Source organism: Columba livia, chromosome 3 (assembly GCF_036013475.1).
Source record: "Columba livia isolate bColLiv1 breed racing homer chromosome 3, bColLiv1.pat.W.v2, whole genome shotgun sequence".
NCBI lineage: Eukaryota > Metazoa > Chordata > Aves > Columbiformes > Columbidae > Columba > Columba livia.
This window is the reverse complement of record NC_088604.1, coordinates 26656222-26680895: the sequence shown is the minus strand read 5'-3', so window position 1 is coordinate 26680895 and position 24674 is coordinate 26656222. Positions and strand designations below refer to the sequence as shown.

The window sequence follows — 24674 nt, the reverse complement described above, 5'->3', positions numbered from 1 at the left end:
AAGGGGGTTGGGACTAGGCGATTTCTAAGGTTCCTTCCAACCCAAACCATTCTGTGATTCTTGTTCCGTCTGCAAATATGAACATACTCTCATGTAAATATATGAATCAGTGGCGAGATCTACAGCCTTATATTCAAAGCCCCAGATAGGGTTTTAGTCCCATTTTTGTGATTTTAAATCTTCTGCTTGTTTGTTAGCATTTTATCTGATATTTTCCTGCTGCGGCAATCTTGCACGTTAATTCAATCTGTCAGATCAATTGTTTTGATAAAGAGTGTAAAGCCAGCATGGTAAGGAGACTGGATTTTCCATGCATTCCATCAGGATGGCTTCTCAGGATCTGCCTGACGTTTTCCTGCCGTATTCCAGTTTTATTAGGATAGGATAGAGTATAAGTAGATGGAATCTAATGACAACAACTTATGTCTTTTGAGTCACTTTGATGCAGTTATTCTTGATTGAACTAAATCCATATTTCATTTTCTTCTTATAACCAGTAGTTTTTTGTCTGTCTTTACATAATTATTCCGTAACGAATTAAACATATCAAATTGTATTTGGTGGTGCCTAGGTTTTCCAGAAGGAGCTGGGAAAAAGAACAAGCAGTGTCCAGGCTCTGAAGCGCTCTGCCAGAGAGCTGATAGAAGGCAGTCGCGATGACTCCTCGTGGGTGAAGGTCCAAATGCAGGAGCTAAGCACTCGGTGGGAGACAGTTTGTGCCCTGTCAGTATCCAAGCAAACACGACTGGAACAGGCCCTTCGGCAGGTAGAGGAGTACTTGTGGTGCTACACGTACTTTATGAGAAGCAGAGAAAATATCTACAGTCTATTTGCTAAAAAATTAATTTCATTTTCCCTTCCTGTCATTTAATTTCATTTGAAAATACTCATTTTAGTGCTCATACTTTGCTTACCTTGTCTCCATCCCTTTGCCACAGCACATAAATAATGACTCTTAGCATTTATTATTGCTGTTATTATTAGTCTATACCACAAATGCAAAGCAAATGTTTCAAAGACCTTACCATCTAAGGAAATCACTGACGTTACAGTCAAGCATGAAGGGTAATTAAAAACTATGCCCCCTTCACAGGAAGCTGGAGATTGCAATCACATTTATGCCCTTCATGCCTTATTGGAAAGAAGTGAATTTGTGTAATGGAAACTTTTTTACATTGGCACAATGGCAGTGCACAGTGAAGGACGTAGCAAAAAAATGGAGCTGTGCTGAGTGCATTCAGGAGATAGAACAGTGTATGTATCTCAGTATTGTCTGGTACCAATCCCAGACAAATAGGCCAGTCTGTATTGTTTCCAAACCTGAAATAATACAGATGTACAGCTCTGTAAAGGCTCTGTAGACTATCTGGAGTTTAGGCTAGAATGGGACCCCTGCAATAGGGGAGTATCTGCTTCGTACAATATTCCTGCCCTGCCTTTCCTAGGGTACTGTGTTTGTCCAGCACTCTGGTCTCTGAGCAGGCACAATCCTGAGCTGCCTCAAACACTAATTGTGTCTGAATATGGCTGTGACCAAAGGTGGAACTTGCTTGTTCTCTCCAGACATAAAAGGGTCAGTCACCAACAGGCTGTCAATTAATTTTGCTTCACTGGTGATTTAGACTATGCAGAAAATATAATTCTCATCTCTCCAGCTGGTCCATGAAAGCACCTCCCGGGTAATTTGTCAGTGTAAAGGCATGACATTCTCAACTGAGCTGCAAATACACTATAAATCAGATGGCTAAAAGCATGAACAGGCTTTTAGGCTTCGTATAATTTTTTGGGAAGCATGAGATATTTTTACGGTTATGAAAATGTAGTACTGTATATCATTGACTTTTAAATGGAAAGTTAATGTGCCAGTACTGCACTGTGATTAATGACTCCAAATGTGGGCTCAGTCTCCCTGTGTGAGCTGCAGTGTGTCTGTCAGATCCTCTCATGAGTGACCATGATTTCTTGTATTTTAACAGGCAGAAGAATTCCACTCTGTTGTCCATGTCCTTTTGGAGTGGCTGGCCGAGGCAGAGCAGGCTCTTCGTTTCCACGGGGTCCTTCCAGATGATGAGGAGGCCTTACGTACACTGATAGACCAGCACAGGGTAAGCAAGAAAATGAAGAAGGTCCTCTTCATTCTAATAGGTCTGTTGGAGGGTAGAATGAAGGAAAAGAGGCAAAGTCTGTCCCATATAGTCATATCCAGCATCCAGTGCTTGATTTTGCAAGTGTTTCTGTAGGGAAGCCAGAAATTTAACCGAGTTGACAGTTTGGTGTGCACACTGGTGCTGGGCTATTGTTTGAGTCATCTGGGCGTACTAAGAAAATAATGGTCTTTTAGAAAGTTGCTGTAAATATTTAGAGACCGATAAAAACCCCTCTGTGGAAAATACACTTTCTGACAATTATAACACAGACTGCTACGGTAGCAGAAGTATTTCTGTCTTCTTAGCACCATTGAGCAAACCAGCATATACTTTTCTTTCAAGGTCATTTGTAAATGTCAGCAGAATGATGTTGTCATCCATTAACCTTCTGTCATGGTGAAACAGCGTGCTGTCACGCTTCACATGCATTAGGTACTGAAATATTGCAGTGCCATAGGTACTGCAGATACTGGATTATGAGCCATCAAACTAACTTTGCAGTAACAAAATGAGAAAATGGCTAAGTAAGGAACATAGAGGTCGTATTTTCAGCCTCCAAACAGGAGGCTACATACAGGCACATTTAAGTTCATGCAAAACTCTGCTTCTGAGTGCAGTAGTAATAGTACCAAGAATGTAGTGTAAAAATGAAATTGCCCGCAATATCACAGAATAAATTATAAGAGTAATGGATTTGTTCATCATTACTCTGAAGAGAGTTACAACAAAACTTACGAAATGGAGAGTGGAAAAGCGTCCTGTTTAAACTGAGTTTGGGAATATTATTATGCAGAGGAGTGCGTGCAGAGTATGACTGTCTAATGATTCTTAACTATGGAGTTTTTAAGGTACTTAGGCGGCAGTGTTTTGATGACATTTTCAGATTTAATTTAGGGTTCTGGAAACTGGGTGCTGTTTTTTAGTGGCCAAGTGTATGTATGCATCAGCATGTGCTTACTGGTGCTGGCAGTAGCAACCTGCTGTCTCCAGTGCAAAGAAATTTGTCTTTTAGCTGCCTTTTCTCCATGTGTACTTCATCAGTTCCCTTTTATTTATTTTTTGGTCTTCTAAATACAGAGGAAAGAACTGTCTGAATGAAATCTTACATCCACTGAAATCATTAGAAAAAAAATCTTAAATTTCTCCCTCTGTAATGTAGATAGATTAACCAACTGTTTCTGTTGTAAAGCTCAAAATTGTGCTGCCAAAGCTGAAGCATAGCTTGGAACCTCAAACCAAAGCAAAGTTTGTCTCTGAGAAACCTTGTCCAGCTGAGGAGAAGAATCACTAGCACAACACAATCAACCTCAGTGTTAGATGTGGCCATACTGTACTTAAAATTTTTTTAGTAGGATTTAGAAGATGTATTTTCATCTTAAAGGGCAAATAACAGAATAACAGAAGTTGTTCAACTAAGAAAGGTTGTGGCACCGCTTCTTTACCACTCGATAAGCACATACAGTAAAATCTTCCATGAATGAGTGGTCTCTCCTCTAACTCATAATATTAGCTTTCAAGAAAAACAAACAAACAAACAAACAAAAAGTAAAATGTAGTATATTATATTAGTTTTAAAGACTGTGTCTGTATTATATGGCTGCAACATTAATATCAGAAATGTATGACTGCCATTATTTACATAAATATAAAATGTATCTTCCTTTTATCACTGTCATTCTTGTAAAATAGTCTTAATGCATTTGTATCCAGCTATACATGGAAAGGTTTCTTCAGGACAGTATTTCATCCAAATGGTCCATCTTTATGCCCATTACTGATTTTCTTTTCTCAAATACTGCACGTGATGTAATGAATTCTACTATCTCAGGCAGAGACATTTCTGTCACTCGCCATCCTCTCTAGGGACCGAGAGGTGCAGTGGGTTAATGCACTGCATTAGTTAATGAGAAACATCCCATCTCCTCTCTTGTGAATGTGTCTGTATCATTGGACTGCCACACAGTTCAATACAATTAACATCCTTTACTGAGGGGAAGCTTTATACGCTATGTAGTATACCGTAGATTTAGGTTTTGAGATATTGTAGTACAGTTGTGCAGGTAAAACAATGTTGTTGTTCCTTGTTTTCCTCTTGGCCCTGGCTTATTTTGGTAATCTCTCACTACAACCCACCTCCACTTTTCCAAAATCATTTTGAACTGAAATATTGTAAGAATTCTAGAGTCTTTATGAGAGAAGGACCGCTATTGTGATTGGGTCTTAAACTATGACATTAATTTAAGCTTAAGTCAAAATCAGTTAGTAATGAGCCTCTTTAAGTATGCAGCCTACCTATTCAAGGCTTTTAGGGCATGGTAAAAGAGGCTGTTTTGTTACGCTTTTATTTCCTAATAGCTTCATATTTTATTTGTAAAGGCATAGGATAATGCCATTATGAGTTGTTGTAGAATCTGTTTCTATAATGTTTAGGTGATTTTGAATTTTATAAGACCTGACTTGGCTAATCTTTAATTTCTGAAATCCAAAATAGCCCTTTGTGGATGCAGAGAGGAAGAGCTAAACTTCCCAAGACATGGTTCCATTTTATAGCCCAATTAAAGATGTTAAAATATGACAAACAATTCCACTAGGCACTGAGAGATGTTGGGAGTTCCAGTTAAGGGTGCTCACAGAGACACACAGACTTACACAACATTTAGACATAACAAAATAGACAGAACAGTAAAACCGTAATAGTAGTAGTAGTAGTAGTAAAAATAATAATATATGGAAACTGTGGGAAGAATGTGAAAAGTCCTGCAGGATTTTTGTTGCTGTCCATCCACGGTGTCCCCCCACTGTCCCCCAGATCTGCTCTTGCCACCCTTTTCTGTACTGGGTTCCCAGGAACATCAGTGGCCATGAGCTTGGATGTCTAAATCTGTAAACATTCTTTTGCTTTTACAAGACTTTTCCCACATGGCAGCGCCTCTGAAAACAGCTGTTTAATTAGCAGACTCCGTCTCTGTTCTTGCTATGTTTCTCCCCCTCAGCTGCTGAGTTTTCACATTTGTGTTAGTTTAGTATAGCTGCTCCTGAAGTCCTCTGTCATCTTGTCTGAGCATGTAATTATAGTTGGACATTTCCAGCCTCTGCTAGGAGCTTGATAGTTTATTATGAAGAATTACTGTAACAGACAAAATAAGTCATCTGAAATGTTGCCAGTGATTATCACATAGATGATTTACAGCACTTCTAAAATGCTCTGATTTTTCGTCTTTTTTTAATAAGTGCATGTATCTTTCAAGTATTTACCATATGGTGGGCTTTAAGGAGTGGCAAGCTGCGGTGAAGATTTTAGGGCTTCACTTAGTACTTTATGTGGAACTGGATTTTTAACATTTCTCAGACAAACTTGCCTCTTGCAAGTTGAACCTGTTTGAGCAGTCGAGAGGCTTGTGACCTTCCAGGTTATGCACTCAGATTTCCCTTGCAGATTTTGTCAACATGTAATTGAAATTATTACCTCTGGTTTAGGAATTTATGAAGAAACTGGAAGAGAAAAAGGCTGAACTGAATAAAGCAACAGGTATGGGAGAAGCTATCCTAGCTATCTGCCACCCAGACTCCATCACCACCATTAAGCACTGGATAACAATCATCAGAGCCAGGTTTGAAGAGGTCAGTATGTGTCAAGCCATCTTCATTGCTACAGTCCATCTTTGATTGGAACAGAGCTGACAACTCACATGGTAGTTACATTGGGAGGAAATGATGCAGCTGTTGAGAACTAAACATTCAAAATACCCGCAGTGATGGATGTGAATACCATGCTTCCCTAGGTTTTATTTTAAAACTTTTAGGGCTTTAAGAACTAAAGCAGATGGTCAAGCTTCTTTGTATGTATTAGAGGAAATACTGACTGACATTTCCCATGTGAAGAAAGCCAATAATTTATAGGGAGACGTTTAAAAGTTACAAAGGAAACAAAATACAGAGCAAACTTGAAGCATTTTCTAATTGCATTAAGGAGAATTTGAGTCTATTCTTAAGCTAGAAGATTTCCAAATTATTTAATTGGCTATGAGTAGGTCTCAGAGGGTATACTACCCTCTCAGCTGCTAAGATGGTATTTTCTGTGTATATTCAATTTAAAGAAAAACAAAATATTGGTGTTAGCAAAGTATGGCTTCAGAAGTGCCCAGGGGGAAGATGGACACCAAATCCTGCATGATACACTAACTGTACTGCCTGAATATGCTGTTTACTGCCGTTAATAGCACCTAATCTGGAATATCTGTGGCAAAGATAAGTGTTGAACTGGGAATTCTAGTTACCCAGCACCTTTAGTGATCAGCCACTACATCTAGCACCTTTGATAATAAATATCAATAGGTCTGGGAGGAAGCTCTGGGTTTACAGTGAGCAGGGCACCTTTAAATACATTTTAAAGAAGTTCAGCTGTGCACATACTCATGCATCGGTTCTTTTATCAAGGTCTTAGCGTGGGCTAAACAACATCAACAGAGACTGGCAGGAGCTCTGGCTGGACTTATTGCTAACCAGGAATTGCTGGAAGCCTTGCTGTCCTGGTTGCAGTGGGCAGAGACTACGCTTACTGAAAAAGATAAAGAGATTATCCCCCAAGAGATTGAGGAAGTTAAAGCACTTATAGCTGAACATCAGGTAAGGCATGTTAAGTGACATGTGCCCTACACATTCCACGAATGGTGCTTACTACTCAATGAGGCTTTGTAATTAAGTGTTAATCTTCTTACCTTTCTCTCCTAATAATCGAATCCTTTATCAGAATCTCAGTTGTATCTTCTGTATGTGCACAATGTGCTTGTACTTCATTCAACACAGGGGCAGAAAAACAACCAAACAAAAATTTGGCACTGCATTGTGCTGAAAGAAGAACTACAGCTCCCCGTAGGAACAGGGTAATAATAACACACATGAAATACGTGATAATGCTGCTGCCTTAGAACTAGTATTGCAGTGTGGTTTTACTGGTTGGATGTCAAAAGTATGTTTGTAAAGTGCCAGAGGAAGCTGCTGGTGCAGTGCGCGCTCACAGGTTTACCGCAGGTTACACACCAGAGCTGTCTCACTTGTGTGAGCTGCAGTCTGCACAGCAAGAAGCACCTGAGTACTCGGAGTCAAAATTCTGTTGTACATCACCTCACCAAACGCAGTTAATAAAGGAGTTTGACAGACTGTTTTTTAGATTTAGACTTCCTTTATCAGGCAGGCCATAGTGGTCTTAAAATCTTATACTGCTGATGTTTCTTACCTACAAAATCCTTATCTGTGTCTTTTTTTGTGATGCTGGCATTATAAGATTCTTTCTGTGCCATTCTCCTAACTTTGGTGTTTCGCTGTTGGGTTTTTCATTCTTGTGGTCACTTTTGTGTATGGTTAATTAAAACCACCTCTATCTGATTGCAGACATTCATGGAGGAAATGACCAGAAAACAACCTGATGTGGATAAAGTTACCAAGACCTATAAAAGAAAGGCACTTGAACCGTCTCCAGTACAATCTCATATTCCTGTCCTTGATAAGGGGAGAGCAGGAAGTGAGTAATGAAGTGTTTTGGGGCAGGTCACATGCACCATTGCACTGTCTATGAAGATAATGGATTACTAATAGGTTTGATAGTGAAACAGAGTGAAATTCTCTTGACTGTTTTTTCAAATTATCTCTCATTTTTCATTGTGATGAAATTTCTCAGAGCAGACTTGCATTTTTACGTTTTGTCCCATACTTCTTGAATGCCTGTTTTTAAACCATGCAGCCTTTTTTATGCTGTTAAGCTTCCAAGAGTGTTCATATGCTGAGTCTTTGCAAATGTACTGTTATCTGAAAGTGCAAAGAACTTTTTACATAAAGAAGTAGAGACAAAATTTTGGTCTTACTGTCTGTGAAATTATATGGATTCAATTAGAAAGTGTGTTCAGCAAAGCTGAATAGGAAGTGAATCATCAAGTGAGGAAATTGCTTTTTGTATTTTTAGATATACTTACCCATTGTATTTTATACTTGCCCATACATGGAACCTGCTTCTAAAATCAGGTTGTTTACTTTGCAACTCTCCGATAGATTTACAAAGATTTTATTTAACCTGTGTAGCTTCACTAGTGCACCCACTATGAGCTGCTTCTGGCTAAACAAAAGATACTTTAGCCACTATGTAGTCATTGCCCAGTAGTAGGGGGAAAAAAAAATCCCATCAGATGGGATCATATCAGGGTATTGGCTCATTACTGGGGACAGGAAGGGGTAGTTTTAGGAGAGTCAAGTACCCATCATGTCAGTGTTTGTTTTGTTTCAACTGAGTGAGACTTACACATTTTATCATACTTTAACAGGAAAGCGTTCCCCAACACCAGGCATTTATCCATCAGCAGCCCAGGCGCAAATCGAAACCAAGAATCCCCGGGTAAACCTTTTAGTCAGCAAATGGCAGCAGGTCTGGCTTTTGGCCTTGGAAAGAAGAAGAAAACTTAATGATGCCTTGGACAGACTTGAAGAGGTCAGAAAAGGACTGTACAGAATATACATACTTTCTGTGTAGCTTACCCTGGATTAAATTCTCAATACCATAAATACTGTAAGAAACTTCTGTATTTGTTGTATGATATCGGATGATACAGGTAACTGAAAACTGTGATACATGTGCTTTAATGTGCTTTAGAAGCTGTTGTTCTCATTTCAAATGTGAGGAGAGTTAAGATGTTTAAAATGTTTATATAGGTCCTCAAAGAACCAGCTATTCAAAAGAACGCAGGTGGTATCTCATTGATTGTTTAGATTGATTTCAACTGAAAATAGTTCTTTCTCTTTTTTAATTAAGCTGAGAGAATTTGCCAACTTTGATTTTGATATTTGGAGGAAAAAATACATGCGGTGGATGAACCATAAGAAGTCTCGTGTGATGGACTTCTTTAGGAGGATTGATAAAGATCAGGATGGAAAGATAACAAGGCAGGAATTCATCGATGGAATTCTTTCTTCAAGTAAGTTTTAAAATTAACTTAATGTTGAACTTGGAACAAACATCTCATGAAGTCTTATTGTCTATACAGTGTACACTATGCGGTTTACTGTGTTAGAAGGTCACAGATTTCCATTTTGAAGTTCTGAATTATGATTAATTTAAACTATAATTTCACTTGAAAATATTTCCAGATTCTAGAAACTCTTTCTAGTTATTTTACATTACGAATCAGATTACGGATTTCACTTTTACATTATTGGCTAATTAACATTTTACTGACTTACTGGACTTGGATTGTCATTCCTACAGTACACTAACCACTTCAACAATTACTTTTCATTGATTAGTCAGAATAGTAGAACATACCTTATAAAACCTATAGATAATTTTCAAAATAATTTCATAAGATCACATGATTTGTATTAAAGAACTTACATGGAATAGTTTCAGTTGTAGAAGGAAAACATGTAATTTCTGAAACCAGTGTTTCCACGAACCGTGACCATGTTCATATACCTGTATGATGAGGATAAACATGTCAAGCAATCAGACTAGGAATAGACTTTTCCCAGCCTTCCTGGTGGATTGGTGTTCCTTCAGTATGCCCAGTTGGTGGTAACGGTAAGCACACATCATGTCTGTGTGTGATCTCATTTCCCTTTAGCAACTGACTCGTAACAGATAAGAGGCTGCTACTTAAAATAATCCTTTATCTTCAGGTCATGGAGACTTTGAGCAGAGAGGATTTAGAATTGGGCTGCTTTTAGCATCTCATGTTAAAGTTATTCAGTAGAAGAATATTGTAGTCTATGTATTTTCCCTCTGCTTTCCAAAATGCAATAAAATAGTCACTATACATGCACGTCACTGTTTTGCATAAATTGTCAGAAATTAATGAAAAAAACACCTGATACGACCAAGAGGTTAAGCATCTTATTTAAGTTGGTATCAACTTGTTACAACTACTAAATACTTATAACCCCTGTTCACCGTCTTGAAATTTTCATTGACCGTTTCGTCAGGAATTTCTGTGTGGGTTAATCTGCTGCTGCTGTGAATTTGATCTAAAAGAATAATTACACAAAACATCATTTGTGTTTCTGCAGTGGGAAGGTCTTGCACTCCAAATTTCATTAGCAGTGAAATTCTCGCTTGACCTTTCTTCGATAACAATTTATCTGTTTAATCTGTGGTATTTTATGCACTTAGAAGGTCAAAATGTTAAAAAAAACACATATATCTTACAATTTAATCTGTGTCTTTATTTTTGTGCCTCTCTTCAAGACAGACCATGCTATTCATTTTGATGCAATATCATGGTAACACTGGCGATCCAGATTTTTTTTTCAGAAAGATTCCTTCATGCTTTTGAATGCCTTTGTTTTTTTATGAGCATTTTCTGTCACATACTGCCTAAAAACCTTTTAATATTTGTCAGAAGGCCTTTCGTTGTCATGGTATTGAAAAGCTAAAAAACGTGGCTTTTGTTGTTGTCTTTGTCTTGCAGAATTCCCAACAAGCCGACTTGAAATGAGTGCTGTTGCAGACATTTTTGATAGAGATGGTGATGGATATATTGACTATTATGAATTTGTAGCAGCTCTCCATCCAAACAAGGATGCATACAAGCCTCTCACAGACGCTGACAAAATTGAAGATGAGGTACATGGTCTGCTTTCTTACATTGCACTCCATTCTACTGGGGTCATGTTCTTTAATAATTAATTTTACTTTCACTCCTATATAATTTGAAGTTTACTAGTTAGGATCTTTAGGATTGTGATATTAACAGTAAAGTAATTATCTAGTTTTTATTTTTTGCAGGTTACAAGGCAGGTAGCTAAATGTAAATGTGCAAAACGGTTTCAAGTGGAACAGATTGGGGATAACAAGTACAGGGTAAGTCTTCTAAAGACCGTTTTAATTCTTGCAGCCTGAAGATTTTTCATATGACATCGTTTATGGAAGGAATTAGGGTATATTAATTAACAGAAATTTTGTATTATATTGTTATGTTTTCTTCAGCTTATCTAAACGTTATGGATTTTCTTTTGTTAGAACATATAGGTTAAACATGTGGGAAAATGCTGCTGCTTATTTTCACTGACACTATAGAAACTGTTTTCAGTGTGAGAATTTCTAAAAGCTGACTGCATGCATACATACATACACACACATATGCATGCATACATATGACAGCTCCTTAAAAAAACATTTTTTTTTTTTTCCTGGATACCCACGGTGTTTAAACTGCAGCTGATTTTCTATTAGTTTCATAAAATAGGGGCTGGTATCATGTTGTACTTCAAAAATCTGTTACCGAAGTGTATTCAATCGCTTTTATCCTCCCTGTCATTTTATTGGAGCACACTGTTCCTTCTGAAGAAGTGTAAGAAATGCGTCAAACATCTAAGAACAATTTTAGATCACAGAAAAATAAATATCCCGTTGTAGAGAAAGATCTACTAGCCCTAGATTCAATAACCGGAACAACTTCAGATGAAATATACACGATGTGGCCAAGAGAGATTGCTAAATACTTGTAGATTGTTTTAAAAGGCACAGAAACAGCAATGGGAAGGAAACTAAGGCCTTGAATATTTTCCAATATTCAGTCTCCGGATGGCTAGCTACCTGCCTGTCTCTGAAGTAGATACTTTATTTAGAATGTCTAATGTGTTAGTTTGCATGTGTTCTAGAGTCATGTAGAGAATTTCCTGTAAACTAATCGTGTCTTTCTTCCATTTTTCATTTCTTATCAGTTCTTCCTGGGAAATCAGGTATAAACCAGTGGAATGTGTTATGAAGCTTTCTTTATTTTTTTTCTCTTTTTTTTTTTTTTTTTTTTTTCTTTTTTTTCCTTCTAACGCATAGTGATTTAAGCTTGCAGTGGTCAGTCTTCTTGCCATCCTTACATCTTCAGCTAATTCATTGCTGGTCAGCTGTGGTAAATGCTATGGAGCATTCCTTGTCTCAGGATCCCTCCTCTTCAATCCCTCACCTGCTTTCTTTGGCCATTTTCCTCATTAAGGAGATTACTTTTAAAGGAACCAGACAATGGTCAGCAGTAAATCCCATAGAAAAAAATCTTGAGCATTTAAACTGCAATTCTAGAATTGCTGTTATTTGATCAGTTTTCAGTTTAATACTGGAATGCTTTAAAATTCTGTGGTTTATTTTTTAGGCTGTCAGATTAAAGGTTGATCTTACTGTAAACACAGATCAGTATTTATTCCAGATTAGGTGAAAAATACTTTCATTTAAAAAAAAATCCTTGTGCAATCAAGCAGACTGATTAAGAACCTAGCTAATTGTTTTCATTTTATATAGTAATTCAGTGAATCATTAAGTAACATATTTTAGAAACAGGCAAATTAAACTTGCTGTTCCAGTTCAGACTATTCCCTCTCCTGGAGTGTTTTCAAAGAGCCCTGGCAGGTCTATAACGTGTTGGAGTTGTGTTTAAGAACAGTTTGTGTCAATGGGATGTCACCGTACAGTGGGACAGGGGGATACGCTCACCAGCGCTCACCTCTGTGGGATGTACTGATAACACCACTGCCCACAGTGTTAAATCACACTTGCCTGGTAAGAATGGAAATACTTTACACAAGCCAGATACCGGGTACCATTAGTATCTTTATTCATGCTCTTATAAAGGCAATAATATGTATACTCCATTCTGGAAATGGTAGTGTTAACAGATTAGCCATTTTCAGTCTAGAGCTGTTGAGAATGTAGTTGCATTCTTATTTATTGGCAAAGCCTGTTGAAGTCTAGAAGAAAGCACAAAGAGCAGTGTATAATCTTACCACATGCCTCTAGCAATATATCTAAGTAATAGTTTAAAATGTTTTCCACGTATAGAACAAGCCTCTATTTGAAAAGACTATTTGAAATTAGGTTAATCTTCTTATCTGCCATCTGTACTTTCAGATCTGGGAAAAATACAGCATATTTTGAGGGCATCTAACTCTTACTGGTGCAGAACAGTAAAAATCACCTAAAGCAGCTTGGCCGAGGCATCTCTAGTAACAGTGATGTTATATGGCTGTTGTCAAGAACAGGCAACAAGACGTCCTTTGCATTTTTATTCCAGTGTTTTTAGCTCTGATTACTTGAAACAATAGTAAATACTATTCAAGGAAAGTTGGTGTCCAGGCTGTTTTAAGGAAATGGACCGAGTTACTGTTAGGAAAAATGCTTTTTATTATAATAGATACCTGTATTATTTTCCAGGAGCCCCACTGTTTGAATTAGCCGCTGCCTGGATCTGGATGCCGGATCTGACCCTTGGTTGCCTGATGGGGTCTAACTGAAGAATTAAGCTGGGATGGGGAAAAAATAAAGAAAAAAGAGAGGATTTTTAGAACCTCTAAAAAAAATTTTCTGCAGAAGCAAACCAATGAAAGTAAACAGCATCAATTTGGATGCCATTTCTTTTTTTAACTTTGATCTACAGATGTAAAATGGTTCTTTGTTTACCACATATTGAATGCATTATTAAAAAGCCCTTACAAATAATGCTCATGTGAATATTCTTACTTCAAACAAACAAACAAATATTACTGAATTAAGCAGCAAGCTTTGCTTTTGTTTGGTTCCTAAAAGTAATATTCCTTTAAACTTTTCCTTCTTGGTTTAAGTAGTACCAAACAACTAAAGTCATTTAACAAGTAGGGAGCACGTTTGTATGGTTTGCATTTAAAGCATTTCAGTCCCCTCTTCGGAGCAAGTAGGTACAGATGAACCATGGCCAGCCTTCTTTCTCCAAGGGTCAGAGGTTGCCCCAAAGAGATGTATTTTCTCCCATTGGTTTCAGTGAGTGCTCGGCATGTTTACGTGTGAGAGCATTGCACTTGGCATGATGATCTGATATCAAAATAAATATTTTAGTAGCATTGGCTAAAAGGTATGAAATTCTTCTGGTTAGTTTTCGTGAGATTGTGGGGTCAATGTTTCGGTCATGTTTTCTTTGATCCGGAGCTGAACAGAGATACTGCATACAGGTTTTGTTATACAGGTTTCGTGAGGAAAATGTATGTTAGCCCTGGCCATCAGCCCAAAGGAAGAATGGGCTGGTGGAAGAGTTAGGATGAAACAGGTTTTTGTGCATCTCTGAATTGTGAAGAACCTTGATGTGTAGACAGAGAAGTGACAAACAGTTTATAACAAAGGACAGTGATGGTAGCTGTCAGTCATTTATTGCTTCTTGAATATATCCATCCCCACGTGCACCTCCCTATACGTGAGCAGTGTCAATGCTATACCTGAAAATATCCCTATAATTGAATCAGTTGATAGAACTGTGCAACACTTGCAATGTGTTGTATTTCCAGCCCACATGCTGATCATTTTAAAGTGATGCTGCCTTCCTTCCAGCTGACATCATTAAAATCTTGACTGCTGCAGAAGAGAGTTTGCCTAAGATTTTAACAGTGAAATAATGCAAATAGGTTTTCATTAATTTGCACAAATGTAGATCGTAACCAATTAAATAATGTGTTGCTAATTTTGCTTCCTTTATGAGCTCAGACATTTGACAATCAAGCATAAAATTAAACCTGAGATTCTTTCTTACCATCCTGCCATCTCCTTTGGATTAATGCAGCACCATCTGATTTGAAATCTTAACAGCTTTAATAATCTGCATAAATAAATCTGATTTTTTAGCATTTACTAATAATTACATATCAAAATAAACTTTTTAAAGTGTCTGATTTTTAACCTGTCAGCGTTGAACTGCATCTGAATGACTGAGAACCTGAGATGGTTGTTTTGATTTTTATTTCAGTTTGGTGACTCTCAACAACTACGCCTTGTTCGTATCCTAAGAAGTACTGTCATGGTTCGTGTTGGAGGTGGCTGGATGGCACTTGATGAGTTCTTGGTGAAGAATGATCCTTGCAGGGGTATGTAACACCACAGTGAAAATGGACGCGCAGATAATTATTTGGTTACGGTCACCATTCATTGTCTCAAGATGGAGATTGAGTTGTATAAAATGCCGGTTCTGTAAACATCATCTCACTAACTGTCACATAATTATCTGTTTTTGTAAACTTTAAATCCCATGGTTAAGATCTTCTTCACATGCACTGACGTATGTCTAGAATAACTGTGGTGTCTTCTGCACAACTCCTCCAGCGTTAGAGTGGTGTAGCTAAGAACTGAACTTGGCCCAGACGGAGTTTATGGCCTGCAAGCTGCTTGTATGACTTGGCAGAAAGAACACACAGAAATGTCCAATAAAACCTTCTCAGCAAGAGAGAAGTTTTAAAGCAATAATCAAAATAAGGCAATTGAATTGAAAAGTAACAATACCACCACAAAAAAAAATTCTCTGGCCAGTGGCTGTGCCCAGGCTTTTCAGGCTCTGCCTTTGTAGCCCTGGCTTTTCATTGGCATCCTCTCGAAAAACACTTCACAGAGCCCTGAGCCTTCTACAAAGCAAGTGGAAAACGCTTGGGTCAGAAGGACTTTGTCCTCTGGGGATGCAGGGAGCATTCCGTCACCGCACCCTCCAGGGCACCACATCAAATGCCGTGTTTGATCGGTACACAGCGGTGTAATGGCATCATAGTTTGTCAGGACGCTTGCTGCTCTAGTGGGAAAGTATATGCTCTCTGGCATTGTTCTTGGAGGAACAGCTGGAGATAGAAAAGATGCCATTTGTGAAGAGAGTGAGAGAAATACAAGTCAAATAATAGGCAGAGTCATAAAGTGCAGAAAGTATGATAATGAGCAAGCTGGCGTTCTGTAACTAGGCATTTCTATCCAGTTAACTAGCAGCATTTAAGTTTGCTGTGTTTTTACCTATCAGGAATTGTACAGAATCATAATCAATGTTGTAATAGCGTGAGAACATCACAGAGGAGTTCAGGAGAGACAAGTGAGCTAGTGGAGGCAGACATCAACTGACCTGTAGACCTGACTCTAGCGCCAGCTGTCTCACACAGCTTCTGCTTTGGGACCAAGGTTTCTGAACTGTTTGATACAGACCTTGGAGCGGGAGGAGAGCTTGCATTTGTAGCAATTGTGTTGCTAAGTCAAGGATGTTAAATTTTAAAAAAATCCTACTACAAAGCCCTGTAAGGGCTGACAGTGTGCCACTGAGGCCTAGAAACCTTTGTCTACAAGACTTACAAGGTACCCTTAAAATTTCTTGTCAGAGTAACATACAAGAGCTGTCATAACCTTGTGATGACCTTTGTGAGTTTTTAAGCACTATTAAAAATTGACTTTTTGCTTACCAACATATTGCATACATTGTTTACTAAAGAAATGTGACAGTAATGTTACATTTACTGGTGTTGGACCACAGGTCTGACTGAAATTTAGCACCTGATTCTGCACCTGCTACTATTGTTGAGTCATCTATGCCTGCAGAGCCATCCTCCCGTTACAGCTTTCTACTCCCGTTCCTCAAAAGTGCAGGGTAACGGAAAATGAGACGTGCCTCAAAATATGTGACTCCATTGAAGGGTTAACTTGGTTGCTTTTGATGTATTCCAAACATTTTTCACAAGCCTCTTGACAGGTAGACTGTTGCAATTCCTCCTTGGGTTGGCACTGACAGATACAATACTTAAAAACTGATTAATTTACTGGAATTCCTTATTAGTGTCCTCAGATTAAGAGTCCTTTCGAACTTTATCCCCTCTTCTTTAATAAACCTTGTATTCTATGTATCTCTATAGTATTTTCTATAGTAATTTATCCCTTTTTCATGGGAAATATAGGAGCAATTAGATCAACACAGGGAGTGTAAAGGAATACCGATCTCTATAAAGTCATCCGGACACTGGACATTGTGCATGGCACCTAATCCTGGTCTTGTTGCAGTCAGTGATGAGTTAGTTGCTGATGTCAGTGGTGCAGGTTCAGACTTTTCCTTAAGCACTTCACCTGGCAAATCTTCATTTCCACCAAGGGCTTCTCGTGTATTCAGATAAATGATATTTCAAAGAACTGTTGTCATAAGTGGCTTTAAAAATATTGGACCTAGTTATATAAAATAATTTTAGCTTATATTATTTCTTTATGTCAGCAGATAAATACTATTGCAAAACTATACCTGGGACTGCAGCTGATTTTATCTGAGCGCTGTTTCCTTTTGCCTGGGAGAGCTTTGAGAGCTCGTCTCAGAGCACTTAGAGACGGCTTTTGCTCTGAGTCCTGTCTTTTGGCCTGGTGCTCTGAGTCTCTTGCATATGCAGCTGCTGTACTTGATTTCTTCTCCTGCTAACGATTTTCTTTAATGTGACCCATGTCCTGTGTCATTTTTTCTAGTTCATCATCACGGGAGTAAAATGTTACGTTCGGAATCAAACTCTTCAATTACCACTCAGCCTACTATAGGTTGGCAAACCCCTCTCTTTGTCTGCTTCTCCCCCTCTTCTCCTCTCTCTTCATTTCCTTCCCACTTTATTATAATATATACTTTTGACAATATGCTACACCCATCACATTTAGCTTAATGTGTTCCTACATGGGCTGGTGCTTTGCAAGCTAATTTTTTTTGACACGCTTTAAGAGTGTTTCAAAAACAATTGTCATTCACACTGACAGAGTTAAATTCTAACATGTCTTGCATCTATTCTTGCGGAATATTCTCTCATATGCGTGTTTGTATGTGTGTGTGAGTGCTTAGCCACCAATTACCTCATCATCATTTGGATTTTGTGTTCATCATTGCATGTTGCCAAACTACATAACTTCATCGTTTTGAATAAATATATTTGCTGCTTTCCTGTAATCTGTACTTAGCAATTTCTTCTGGAACAATGAAGCAAGTATTATTTATCATGAGTAGCCGTAGAGTTAGCAAAACTGCTCATCAGGTTGTGTCTATGTACTGATAGTTGATTGATTAACAGCGATTTAGCACGCTGAGCATTCCATTATCACGCTGACTTCCTTTGACAGTGGTTCATTCCTGCTGGCATAAAGTATTAGAATAAGTGAGTTCTGCACATAACTCTTCTGTGTTCAGAATAAATGCATTACACGGTAATGCATTTTATTGTTAAAATGTGTTGAAGTTGGCATGGCAAAAATGACAATAAGCAGCCTTGTGACACATTTTGTATCTGATTAAATGAACACCTTTCTTTGCTGCAGCTAAAGGGAGGACAAATGTGGAGCTGCGTGAGAAGTTCATTTTGGCAGATGGTGCCAGTCAGAGCATGGCGGCTTTCCGACCGAGGGGCCGGAGATCACGACCCTCTTCAAGGGGCGCTTCTCCCAACAGATCCACCTCTCTGTCAAGTCAAGCTGGCCAGGCAGCTTCCCCACAAGCAGTTGCTACAAGTACACCAAAGGTAAGGAGAAACCTACAAAACTGCGCTGGTAAACAAATAGGATGTGGGTTTGGATTTTTGTTGTTTTTTGGTTTTTTCCCCTTGCTCCAACAATATTGGTGCTTTCCCTTGCAGATAGGGAAGAAGTATCTCAATTTTATTTCATAGGCTGGGGAGGATCTGAGAAGTCTTTTCAATATATTTCCTCTACCATTTGTTTGCAGCACAGGAATAGAAGAATTCTTTAGATTTAAGGTGCTACACGAGCTAACTGGCGATTTGGGAATAAGCTCTGAAAGAGCAATGAACCTCTCCATTTCTTTTAAAAAATAAGCTCTGCCATCTCTTCATTTCAGAACATTTATCATCAACTCTTTTTTCTTAGTTTTTATTTCTACTGTGTGATTGGATCTTCTTGTGAAAGCCTGGGTATCTTTCTCCATGACATTGTTTTCCACCTACTGTCCTTCATATTTTGATTTGCCATTGTTTCATACAGACACCCCATCATTTAACACGCAACTATGGTAAACCATGGTTGACAAACAGCAAAACGTCAACTCCTTCTAAGCCACCAGAATCCTCAGACTATCAAGGGTCATCTGCAGAGGTACAGTAAGGACAGAGATTCTAGTCTAATGACCTTCCTTCACTAAAACTGTCACTTCACTAACAGCCACTAGAGTTTGAGTGCTTCAGAGCTGCAACATTCTTTGCATATTAATGCGTTGTCATTATTTTAGACCTTTGTCAAATTAATTTTGTTTCCCCCTCTCCCCCCCCCAAGTCTTTTTTTTATTATTTTTATGTTCTGTTTGTTACCATGTTTGTCTTTTAGGAAAACTTAGTCTCAATGAATTTATGTTCAAAGTGCAAATGGTTAATAAATCATAACAGTATGCGATGAACTGGATGAGCGAATGTAGAGAAGTACTTTTTTTTTTTATAAAGCAGTTTATATATTAGCAGGTTTCTTTTCTGAAGTTGTTTACTTTGAGTTCTTAATGTACTGTAATATTCAGGAACTACAGGAATTAGATTAATAAATTATGATCTCCAGTGCAAAACCACTAAATAGATAGCTAATCCCTGTCAAGAAGATTGCACAAAAGACTAACTGTGATATATAAATCTTTCCAACAACTGAATACTTCATTTAGGGGGGTTAGTGACCAATTGTCGCTCTAAGAAGATAGCTATTCAGTGACTTCACAGGAAATGAGCTTTGGTCTTATTTCCAGGCCATGACTTCCACAGAAACTGTTAGTGTAGCAATTAGGATTGTGCTGGCAGTCAAACTGTAGGACCAGAATTTGAATGGGCTTGGAGCCCAAGTGTCTCCTCTCCTGTTGCTCCAGCCAGTGGAAGGATCTCAGGTGGCTCACGCTGCCAGCTGATGTGTCACTTGTAGGGTCACTCTTGCCCTGGGCCAGAAGAAGCTTGTGCTGCTGTATCTGCTGCTCACAAATCTGCCCTCAGTGCCTGTCGCTGGCCCTCTGACACCTGCTGGTGCCAAGTTTACATGACCCTGGCGTGGCTTTGCTTAAAGATGCGTAACAAACTTCTCAGGCCCTCCTTCCGTGTGAGCGGGTGCGTTCCTTGCGCACGCTGCAGGCCTGTGTATGTACAGCACTTCCAGCACACAGGGCTGCTGCTTACAACGATTAACAACAGCACACAGTTGAGTCAGTTGTCAGTTTCTAATGTACTTCTGTATTTTCTTTCATTTCTTAGCTGGTAACTGAATTGTAAGATTAATTGATGGCACAGTAAAGGGTTTATAGACATGGAAATGTGTTTTCATTGAATTACAATGAGGTGGAAGCAGTTGCCGTTGGTTTCAAATAGGGGCACTGTATTTCTCACCTGCTCTTACAACCGCTGGTAGTTTCAGTGAGTTTCTTGTACGTAAGCCACCATGGTTTAAGATTATAAATGGAATGATTGGTGTGGTGTAGTTTGCAGTGAATTTCTTAGGCATTCTGCAGCATTTTTTTCCCAAGGGAGTGGTTATATATTTTTTTGTGGAGGCTGCATTTGGGTTTAGGACTAAAGCGGAAGAACAAACTTGATCTTCTTTTCTTCTTGCACCAGGGATTCTCTCCCAATGCCTTGCCCACAGCACAGCAGCTTCAGTGGAGGTAACGGAGAGTGTTCCCTGCCTCCTTGTCCTCCCAAGCAGTCTCTGTACAGCAGAGATTTCCAAGGTGTGGCTGGTTGGACGCTGAGCATTTGTACTTGGCTTCAAAGATAATTTAACATTGTGACCATCCGTGTCAGAGCCAGCAGCTTCTCTGCTCTGCAGTATCTCAATGCTCTTTTGTTCAGACGTGCCAGAGGTGGCCCGAGCTGGCAGCTGCCCGGCTGCGCTCGGCCCTTGGCTCCAGGCGGCTCCCACACACTCCTGGATCTTGGTTTTCTACCCCACTGTGTGGGCGTCAGAGGCACAGAACACCAGATCTGGAGATCCACGTCGCTCAGTATATCACATTCATCACTGCAGTATTTGTAATTCTTTTTGGATATTTACTTAGTATTTTAGTGTTGATTAAATGAATAGTTTTCCTCTTATTTACAAACACCTCTTATCTAGTATGTTACATGCATTTTGAAATCTGAGGATTTCATTCTCATGGCTTTGAAAGGAATCTTCCCATTTGGGGCAGATTTTCAATCAATACTTGTTTCATTTTAGAAATGAGAAAGCAGGCAGGATAAAACACTGAAGTAGAGACATTTCAGACAATATCTTGACAACAAGAACTTTTTTCATAGAATCATGTAATAGTTTGGGTTGGAAGGGACCTTCAAAGGTCATCTAGTTAGTCCTATGTCCTTTTGCTGCTTTTTCTAGAAGAAGGTTTTGAAATTTGGTAGTTTTGTTTTGCCATCAAAATATTTATAGAATTGAAACAAATGTATTCACCACCTATAACCACAGTCAGAATGATGGAAACTCAAGCTATGCAGCTATAAAAGCTCAACTACTTGTATTTAAGTTATGTACCATCAACTAATCTTACATGCTTGACTAATTAAAGAAGGTAGCATTTTTTCTTTCTTGATATTCACTGAAATACACACAAAGAATGCTAAAATGTAGATATCAAGCAGACTGTTACCCTGATTTTGTTGTTATTGTTTGACATTTGCACTACTTCAAATACTAACTGCTATAGGAATGTTCAAAGCTTCACATAATGAAAAATGTCCATAGTGACTCAAACCAGTCTTTCAGCTTCACAGTGAATGTTATGATCATATTCTAAGCTGCGTGCTACCTAATACCAGACCTCATCTTCAGTAGAGACAATTGGAAAAAGCATCTCTTTTCTTTTTTTTTTTTTTTTTTCTGCATAGGGAACACCAATTCAAGGAAGTAAACTCAGGATGCCAGGATATCTGTCAGGGAAGGGTTTCCATTCTGGAGAAGACAGTGGCATCCTGTCAACAGCAGCTACCAGAGTTAGAGCTCAGTTTGCAGGTGAGTGTCTTGACTTTAGAACTTGATCTACCGCTTACTTTGTTCTCCACCTGGATAATTAGGGTCATGTTGGCGTGTGGGGGAGATGTCAGAAAAGTGGGAAGAAGTACAAGTCCTACTGTCTCCTCAAGGGTGTACAGAATCAGGATAATGGTCCTCCTTTCACATGGTTGCACAGCAGGTACGTTCAGCTCTGGATGTGCGAATTCATGGCTGCAGCCTTCTTGACAATGGTCTTTCCAGTGTATCTGCATAAGGAACTAGAGAAGAAGCATTTACTTAAAAATAAAGGGTTCAGTTCTTCACAGTATTCAAGTTATGCTCCACTGTGGTGGAGCCAAGGGTTCACTTAATCATGAATCATCCATTTCTTTCAGAAGAAGAACTGCAGGGAGCATCTGTAGGTGACCTGATTAATGGAATATGCCATAGAGATTTTTGAAACAGTATATGCAAAGACGAAGTGGTAAAGCTGTGCTATTCCAGGATGCTCAGGGCAGATCTGTGTAAGGGAGAGGGCTAGGTGGGTTAGAAGAGAAGATATCTCTGCTGGCTTTGCCTCAGACCTTTAGCTCTGCAGAGCATACTGGGCTGTACTGGAAAATCCTGTTCAAAGAGTACGTGTCTTTTAATTATAGGTGATTTGAAAAATGAGCCACCTGAGATTTCAGTTTCAACTTGGTGTTCTTCACACTTATAGGGAACCAGATTTGTCAAGATCAAAGATATTCCATAAGTAATTGGAAAATTATGAAAAACCACATTAATGGTTTTCTGTTTAAGATTCTTTGTTGTGGCTTTTTCTTCATGGCACATTGTCTGGGCAGGCTTTCACTTTAGCAGCCTTGCTGGGAGAGCTCATTTGCTCAGCCCTTTGGGAGAATGTATATTCTTTCCTTGTTTACTTGAAGCTTTCAACTGTATGGTTTTGATTTTTAGAAAAAAGGGGTACACGTTTAAAAACTGGGATATTCATCAGCATCTCCAAGATGTATATATTGAGAAATGCTGAATGCATGAAGAGGCCAGATACTGAATTCTTTCAATTACTAGCTGAGAAAATGGCAGGGGAAAGAGAGTCTCTGGCTGTTGGGTGAATATAGAATGAATGCATGTCTAGTAAGTCACAAAAGCTTACCAGGATAATATGTTTTTAATGACATGTGCTAGTGACAAATTAACTGAGTTTGATCTCATATTTCCTTCTCTTTACTGGGAGATACGGCATCATCCAGCTTACCTGGCCGAGTCTAAAGTTCAGTTTGTGCAATGAGGAATTTTGGAGGTTGCCAAAGACCTGGGAAAGACCCATACACCTTTTCCATCCTTAGCTTTAATATTGATGGATATCTTTCCTCTCTCTAGAAACCAGAAAAACCCCAAGCAGACCTGGAAGCCGAGCAGGAAGCAAGGCTGGCAGCAGGTCAAGTAGCCGCCGAGGCAGTGATGCGTCTGACTTTGACATCTCAGAAATCCAGTCCGTGTGCTCAGATATGTCAGAGACTGTTCCTGCTGCCAGCAGACCGACACCCCGAGCAGGTTCTCGGCCAGGATCAGCCAAGCCTTCTAAAATTCCAACTCCCCAGAGAAGGCCGCTAGCCAGCAAATTGGACAAGTCCTTGAAGAGATAATATGATTGGCTCCGTAAAGGTCTTTTCCTTTTGCGTTAAGTATTTAAGTTCGTAAGATGTAAAATATTATGTAGAAATTATTGTGAAATATCGCAAGAGGTGGATTTTTAATTCTGCAGATGGCCTTATTTGTGTATTTGTCTTCTTATTTTATGTGTATAATTTTTGTCAGATTTGTTTTTGTTTATGCCATATCCTGTGAGAAGGGGGAAGAGTTTTAATGTAAACTAACAGTTGTACACAGTAATGTGTAGAAAGTACACTAAAAATAATTGCCGAATGTACAGTGTACTGAATGTACAGTAAGTCTCTGCAACCCGAATAAAATAGGCCTGTCACTATGTCATTAGTTAACAGTAAAGGATACCTCATGATTTTTCTTTAAAAAAGAAAAAGAGAATACTAAAAAGCCAAAAGACACATTTACACACTTTGAGCTGACTAAACAAACACGAAAAGATGTACGTCAGAGCTACTAAGGAATACAAGCCCACGTTCACAGTACCCTTATTTATACAGCATCTCTCGGAGAACTCACAGAGTTAATTAAGCACTCGCCAGTAATACGATACTCCAATACCTTGCAGCGTCTCTGTGCCATTGCTTTCAATGAGGCCAGACACATTCTGGATACCTGAACTATTATTCTGTAAGAATATCAATATAAAGTGCATTCATGTAAATGTGAGGTTTTCTTTTGCTTGAGTGGATGGTAGCACTGTATCATTGAACTCATTTTGTATCAAAGCAATTTCGCTTGCAGAAAGCTCCGAAATAAACATGTCCCTTAACTTTATTTCTATTGTATTTCTTATTTCATAGGAAGATAATTTCCTGCGTTACATTTTAGAGTATGTATCATTTCAGTTGACCAGTAACTACCATAGGAATATAGGCTTTAATGTAATTTCCCATTATCAGCAATCAGATTTTGGTTAGCTACTGTATTTGTTTAATAAAACACCAAGTTGCACATATCAGATCATACGAAATTGTATGTAATTATTGTGTGTTGACAATTATTTTTGCCATATTGAATTGTGACATTTATATACTATGTATCTAAGACATAAGAAGTAATTTAGTTGCTCTTTTTGTCAGTGAAATTTTTTTGCCATTCATGGATTCTTTGAAAGGATGAATAACAGTTGATTTTCAGTGGAGAAA

At 38.6% G+C, this 24674-nt stretch overlaps 1 protein-coding gene across 41 annotated transcripts in view; it reads left to right on the top strand.

Annotated features, from left to right (window-relative positions):
• DST (dystonin) overlaps positions 1-24489 on the top strand; it is a 307340-nt gene extending 282851 nt beyond the window's left edge. For 24 of the 41 annotated variants that reach the window (XM_065056154.1, XM_065056141.1, XM_065056129.1 and 21 more), the window contains 16 exons: positions 572-766; positions 1977-2105; positions 5625-5768; positions 6585-6773; positions 7539-7668; positions 8462-8625; positions 8947-9109; positions 10598-10752; positions 10915-10989; positions 11853-11870; positions 14885-15002; positions 17383-17451; positions 18214-18413; positions 18892-19002; positions 21753-21876; positions 23242-24303. In XM_065056154.1, coding sequence (XP_064912226.1) covers positions 572-766; positions 1977-2105; positions 5625-5768; positions 6585-6773; positions 7539-7668; positions 8462-8625; positions 8947-9109; positions 10598-10752; positions 10915-10989; positions 11853-11870; positions 14885-15002; positions 17383-17451; positions 18214-18413; positions 18892-19002; positions 21753-21876; positions 23242-23507 — 2250 coding nt within the window. In that variant the 3' untranslated portion in view covers positions 23508-24303. Of the gene's footprint in view, positions 1-571; positions 767-1976; positions 2106-5624; positions 5769-6584; positions 6774-7538; positions 7669-8461; positions 8626-8946; positions 9110-10597; positions 10753-10914; positions 10990-11852; positions 11871-14884; positions 15003-17382; positions 17452-18213; positions 18414-18891; positions 19003-21752; positions 21877-23241 lie in introns of all 41 variants that reach the window. The other 17 variants (XM_065056144.1, XM_065056135.1, XM_065056166.1 and 14 more) reach the window with 7 other exon arrangements.
• The last annotated feature ends 185 nt before the right edge of the window (positions 24490-24674 follow it).